General features: G+C 42.6%; 1 protein-coding gene across 1 annotated transcript in view; it reads left to right on the top strand.

Moving 5' to 3' along the window:
• Positions 1-683: 683 nt before the first annotated feature.
• The window catches only part of CYBB (cytochrome b-245 beta chain), a 47,233-nt gene continuing 41,168 nt past the window's right edge, over positions 684-6,748 (top strand). The window contains exons 1-3 of the mRNA XM_068265301.1: positions 684-769; positions 3,428-3,523; positions 6,124-6,234. Of these exons, the coding sequence (XP_068121402.1) occupies positions 725-769; positions 3,428-3,523; positions 6,124-6,234 (252 nt within the window). The 5' untranslated portion in view covers positions 684-724. The remainder of the gene's footprint in view (positions 770-3,427; positions 3,524-6,123; positions 6,235-6,748) is intronic.

The raw sequence follows: 6,748 nt of genomic DNA, 5'->3' as shown, positions 1-6,748 counted from the left end.
CCTTGCAGGATAGTGGAAAAAGGCCCTTTGGCAAGGCTTCCAGAATAGACATGATCACAATGAGTACAAGAGACTACACAGAAGCCTGGACCCTGACAGGTAGTCACCTGAATCCTCAGTCAATTATCAGGCACTTGTCAAGTGAATTCATCTCCCTTAAGCCTCCCAGGTTTTTCATTGTTAGCAAAGGTGAATGGGGCTATTGTGCCTTAATTGATACAACAAATTACAGTTTTTAAATGTAATACTGTACAGATATATACATTGAATTGTAATGTGCAGATATATGGTTTATAATAAAGTATAGTATTTGTGAAAAATCTGACACTGACAGCATTAACGAAAATAAAGGTGAGAGTTTCAAAAGGTTCATCATTTGTTTAAAAGGAAACAGTTGTTACTGTGATGTAAGGAGGAAAGTTTTGCCTAATGTGGCACAGTCAAGTCTCCTGTTCTGAAGTGTAAATGCCTACAGGCATACTGGGATTTTGTATAACAAACTACCATAGTTTAGTGCACAGTGCTGTGTATTGTGTAGAGAGCACACCAAGACATCTTAAGGTTGTATAATTTCAGGGGCAGGTCCTGATAAAAAAGGAAACAGCTTGTTGACAGTATTTTTTCACTTCCTCACCTATATAATCCCCTGCAGCTGGGCCAGGCTGACTGTTTAGAGTGGAAGTTCCCTACTGTGGTGGTGGTGGTGGTGAGGCACAGGGCCACAATGAGCAACTGGGTGGTGAATGAAGGACTTTCCATCATTGTCATCGTGAGTTGAATTTAGCTATGTATTTTCCTCTTTTTCTTAAAGCGATGACATTAGGCATCATGATCCATCATCTGTCTCTAACTGTAGCTGTGCTAATGTTGTCTAATACAGCTATTAATAACTATTACAAAGCAACAGAAACCTATAGTAGCATGGCTGTATTGTAGTCAGTTGCACATCTACACAGTTGTTCATGTTATATGAGGTCACCTGTGCAACAGCTCGGAAAACATGGATGTGCTTTCTGAATATATTACAAATGTATTCCTTATAGTGCCTTCATATGAATTATACAAGAATTCTATATCAAAAACAGTCAATTGCAAATGCTGAAGTAAGAGTATGGCCAGAGTGAGACTTACAGCAAGTATGTACTGGTATTAAGTATTGCTGATTATTACTAACATGCAAATAGTTCAGAACCTAGTGCAATCTGAAGCTGGCCATACAAAATACAAACTGACATTTACGAGAATGAGCAAATTGATGACATGATTGTATCGCTCATGAATCTGAATGCTGATATTGGGTTAATTTACTGCAGGCAGTCTATTATGTGATTCTTTCTAAACAGCTGCAAGATTGTAAATGATCGTGTTGTTTGTGGAAAATCATCATTTTGCTTTTGGAATGTGATGAATCAATGTTTGAAATTTTGATTTTTCTGTTCAAATTGCTACATTAGTAGTTCTAAAGCTTGTGTCATCCATGGCCGACATCACACTTTTACAAGGCATTCGGAAAACCGTTAAGCTACATACACACGAGGTACTCTTGTCTGCTTTTGCCAGCAGACAAGAGACCAGGGAGTGGTAGCTCCCTGGCGTCAACCGCTATCCACACGTCTCGCCAGAAAGGCAGAGACACGGCGGAAGCTGTCTGTGAAGGGAGCATCCCCCGGCACGGATGCTCCATTCACTTGTGATTGTCTCCCGTCGCTAGTCCGCATACACACGCAGTATGCGTGGTGGACTAGCGACCTTTGCGGAGACAGAAGTTGCTGGCGATTGAACTTTTCAATCGCACGGCAACTTCACTTTCCGGCGACAGTTCGTGGCGCGCGCGTCATACACATGGGGCAACTGTCACCACAACATGTGCGTGCCAGGTGTTTGTGGCGACAGTTGTGCCCCTTGTGTATGAGCCATTAGAGAAAAAAGTGATCTGGTCTCCTTCATGTAACCATTATCAATACAGCATTTTAAGTAAGTGAGACCCTTTTAATTGACTCCCCTTGGAGACCCTCACTACCCTAGGGCCCATCTTGCAAGGGGCATAAAACACATATAGCCATTATGATCTTTACTCCCACCTAAACACCTGGTCTGGAAGATAGACCCCATATCAGGGGGAGGAAAAGATAATAGCCGGGGCCCCCCCTACTGCTCCACTATAGTTACACCTTTCAATGAAACTTTTGGTTGGAGTTCAACATCTTATATGTGTGTGTGTGTATGTGGGGGGGGGGGGGGGGGATTTATGGGCTATAGGGCAGTGGTCGGTAATGTGTTACACTTAAAGTAAGGTGGAGGAAATATTATTTTCAAGCATAGCATAAGGAGTAAGATTTGGGTAATGCGCCCAGTTTAATGGTGCTGAGATTTTGATGACAAAAACAAATGTATGCAGAACTAAGAATTAAACCATCTAGGTATGTTTGACACGTCACACCACTGCAAGAGGTGAACTACAAAGTTCACAGAAGCCAAGGACATAGGCCTGGATTCTGCATTTAGTATTTTCATTCAGGATTGTTTTTTGATAATGAATTTTCATAGTGCTGCCATAATGGTTTACATTATGAAGCCAACTTAACAGTTTTCTGCCGAACTCACAGTACAGAATCTTCTCACAGTGAGGGCCAGTGCACACACCAAATATCGCTAGCGTAATCGCAAACGTTAAGCGTTTTTAAGTGATTTTTCAGAGTGATTTCAGGCATGTGCCTAGCAATTTTCTAGGTTATGCCTAGCGATTTTTGGAGTGTTTTGGTGTAACATTTCTACATTTTTTGTACAGTTGAGCTGGAAGTGAACAGCTTTTGTTATACAAACGCTTGGAAAATCGCTCTGTCATAGCCTTTTTTACAGTGATTTTCCACTTTTCCTATACGGCTAAATCGCCTCCAAAATGCTGCAGGACCCACATTTTCATTTGGGAAAAAAACACATCAATCTGATGTTTTCCATCCCATACAAATAGATTAGAAAAGTATTTTTCAAAGTGCTAGCATTTTAAAAAAGCGCTCAAAAGTGCTCTTGGTGTGCACCAGCCCTGACATACTGTTACTGTGAGAACATACCAGGGCACTATATGCACAGAGTTTGTATGTTCTCCCCAAGTCTGCCTGGGTTTCCTCCTTGCACTCTGGTTTTCTCCCACATTCCAAAAAACATACAAGTACGTTTCTTGGCTTCCCCTAAATTGGCCCTAGACTACGATACATACACTACAGGATACATACATTGACATATGACTGTGGTAGGGATTCGATTGTGAGCCCCTCTGAGGGGGCAATTAAGTGATAAGACAATATAAACAGCGCTTAATGATGTTGGTGCTATATAAAATACTAAATAATAATTAAGACAAAATAAACCTTATTACATAAGGCGATGCACACAGATTCTGATTATATTGTATTGTTTTTGTTTTCAGCTGGCATGGCTTGGTTTGAATGCATTTCTATTCTGGAACTTTTTCCTTGTTTATGAAGAAGGTGTAGCATATTTCTACTCAAGACAGATTTATGGGGTAAATATCTGTTCTGCTGTTAATTCCTACATTTTATAAAATTGCATGTGGACCCTAATTAGAAGAAGGCCTGCTGTAAGAAGACTCCACCCCTAGTGATGGCACATGGAATCAAGGTGGAGTCTATTGTCCTCTAGCTACAGTGATGTTTAAAGTTTTGGTGTACTTACCTTGTACGTTGATATACTTTAAATAATGCAATGTTCTTGCCTATTTATGTTAGCCACAAGTTACTGGCATCATAACCCTCAATATATACAAGGAAAACATTACTCTACCAGTTCAGCTATAAATTAGTGAGTTCAATTCCTTTTAGTATGTATCTTGATAATCTTGTCTCAGGTGTTTCTGTCCAGTAGCTGCAGGAGATTAGACCTGCTCCTTCATGCACCTCAAGCTATCTAGTGCCAGTAATAGTATAGATATGTGCAGTCAGACTCTGTATTCCTAGAATTCAGTCAAAGAAGAATCCACAACAATGCGAATGGCAAGTAGATTTATTCCAAATGATGAGAAACAGCCAACAAACCATGTTGTCTGTTGGTTTGAACAAATCTACCAGATGAAAATGTTGTGGGGGGTGTCTTGACACCCTATGGAAAAAGGTACAGGAGACAAAAAAAGGGAGCCCAGTAGTGCAATATGTCAGTTGTAAATGTTGAAGAAAAAATGAAATGAAGTACTACTCACAAAGGTGGGTTGCATGGGGCAACCGACCACAGAAAGCAGGTGGAGATCATTAACCCGACTCCACTCGGGGTGGTCCCCCAAGGGACCTCGATCTGGTCGCTCTCTTGACGAAAAAGGGAACAGATGGCTACCGTGGTGCTAACCTCACCTTCTTTTTCGTTTTTAAACTGTTTGTAGAAGTTTTTATCCAACCAGGGCGCCTCTTTCTTCTTATGTGCAAATCTACCAGATATTTGTGATGATCCGCTCAGCTGGCTGCACAGGCAGACAGCTGTTTGTCCATTCCTCTAGTCTGTGGGCTGCAGGTCTCTGGAACAGAGACCTGTCTTTCCATTGCAAGTTTCTGGTCTGTTCTCTTGCTGGGGAATTTGCATACATTCGTTATGCAAATCCCCTACCTGCCTTCTTTGATGACTGGCACTATAAGAGCTTTATGTTTCCCAGAAGGCTTTGCTGGTCATTTCCTTTCCATGGTATGTTCCTGATGGACACTGCTGGAGTGTCAGCTATTGCTATCTAGTATAGTTAATTCCTGGGGGTTGCTTTAGGCTCCCCTTCTAGCCCAGTCAGGTTGTATTATCTGTATTGCCTGTTCTGTCTTGTCTTGCCTGTTGCCATTATCCTGTCCCAAAGGTGGTCGACAGGAAATGGTTCTGATCTCTGTTCTTGGAGTATAGCTGGTGCAACGGTTGCTACCAGCTATCTCTTCTGTTCTGTCTCCTGGGATCGCGCTAGCTACTTTTTGCTAGCGCTGGGGATCCTTCTGTTCTGTCTGCTGGGATCGCGCTAGCTACTTTTCGCTAGCGCTGGGGATACTTCTGTTCTGCTACTCAGTACCTGGATCGCGCTAGCCACTTTTCGCTAGTGCTGTGGATCCTATCTCTCGCTTGTCCCTGCTTTCGTGTGTCTGTCTTGTCTGCTACGCTTGCTGGAGGCTCGGTGAGGTAACCGTTAAGCAAGCGCTCGCGTCCTCTGTTTCATGTTTGTCTGTCGATGGTTAGTTAGGCGTGCTTGTCTCTATTGTGCTTATCACGTGGAGACCGCGCATAACCGCGTGCACTGTTGCGAATGAGTGCGGTGTTCGCAGTTAGCTAGCGTTTGTTATTTTCCGTATCTCCTTATTGTATTATTTGCTGTGCCTTTGCTACCCTCGTATTCTATTCTGATCTGCCTTGTGTCACGTCTGGCGATCACACCTCTCCTGATCGCGTTCCTATTTCATATCTGCTGTTGTGTGTGCGCGGTCGCGGGGTGGCGACTGGATTGGCGCACACACATACAACCTGTCCCTTTGCTCAATCTCATTCGCAATCGCCTCTCTTGCGATTGCGTTCTGCGCTTCGTACAATTCCTGTCTGGCACTTGTGGAGGTACAGAGGATTGGTTCCTCTGCACTCCCCAGCGCCATCTGCCGACAGGAATTTCCCTCTACAGGTGCGTAGCACCTTTTGCTGGGTGCCTGCAAATATACGCTTGTGGAGGATTTCCGCTGTGTCAGCGCACGCGTTGTGCGCTGATCACGGAGAAAGTTCCACAATCGTTACAATATTACTATGGTGGTTCTTCTTTGAATATCACTTAGCCTGGGCTGGCTTTTTTCCTGCACCTCTAATGGTGGAGCAAGACCTCAGGAATGGTGATTATCTTTCTCGTTACAGGTTATGTAACTCCAGCAAGCCTTCTTGGTGCTTAGTGCAGACAGATTGTTTTTAAAAGTATTCAACTAGTATAGTATTTAATATCATGGCCATTTTGCTGTTGGGCCACAGAAGAGGCCAGGCAGACCCATGTTGGATTAGATAGACAACTGGTGCCCTAAAACATAGTGCATCAAGAAATGCAGCAATACAATGTATTAGAGTTTACATTTGTACATTAATCGAACTGTCCTTTTGTAATTTGTCCCACAGTCAGCCCTAGCTTGGGCCAGAGCTCCAGCAGCTTGCCTGAATTTTAACTGCCTGCTCATTTTACTGCCAGTATGTCGGAATCTTCTTTCCTTTCTTCGTGGATCCAGTGCGGTAAGACTATGACAAGCATGTATAATAAGCAAGAACAACAAGATGCTGTTAGAAATTCTATTCAATATAATGCAGCTTTTACTCTGGGTTCTTTTAGAAAAATATTGCATATGTGGCAGATGTGTCATTTACACATACACTAAAAAGCAAACCTTACATTGGTTTGCAACACCATACTTTGAAAAGGCTACACACTAAGCAGCAGTGTTTGCTCAATGTCATCTAATGCCCAAGCTGAGTTGCCCAGTATTTACCAGCCCCCCGTTCTGTTATAGAGGAGTATAACTAGAAATTGCCAGATTATGTGTACACAGAACTTCTGCTGCCAAATTATTAGAAGACAAAAAGAGAAAACTGTGACACAGTTACTTGGTCACAAAAGTTTACCCTCTCCACCCACCAAGATCACTATACATAAGTAAAATTTCCCTACAACAGCATCAGAATGTCCCTTTCTACTAGTAGAAGACTTTACATCTCAACTGCACTTGTACATCTTCCTACTTAAGCCCTG

The sequence above is a fragment of the Hyperolius riggenbachi genome, chromosome 2 (assembly GCF_040937935.1).
Source record: "Hyperolius riggenbachi isolate aHypRig1 chromosome 2, aHypRig1.pri, whole genome shotgun sequence".
In the NCBI taxonomy this organism is placed as follows: Eukaryota; Metazoa; Chordata; class Amphibia; order Anura; family Hyperoliidae; genus Hyperolius; species Hyperolius riggenbachi.
Note: the sequence above shows the minus strand (reverse complement) of the source record. Positions and strands in the feature narration are given on the sequence as shown.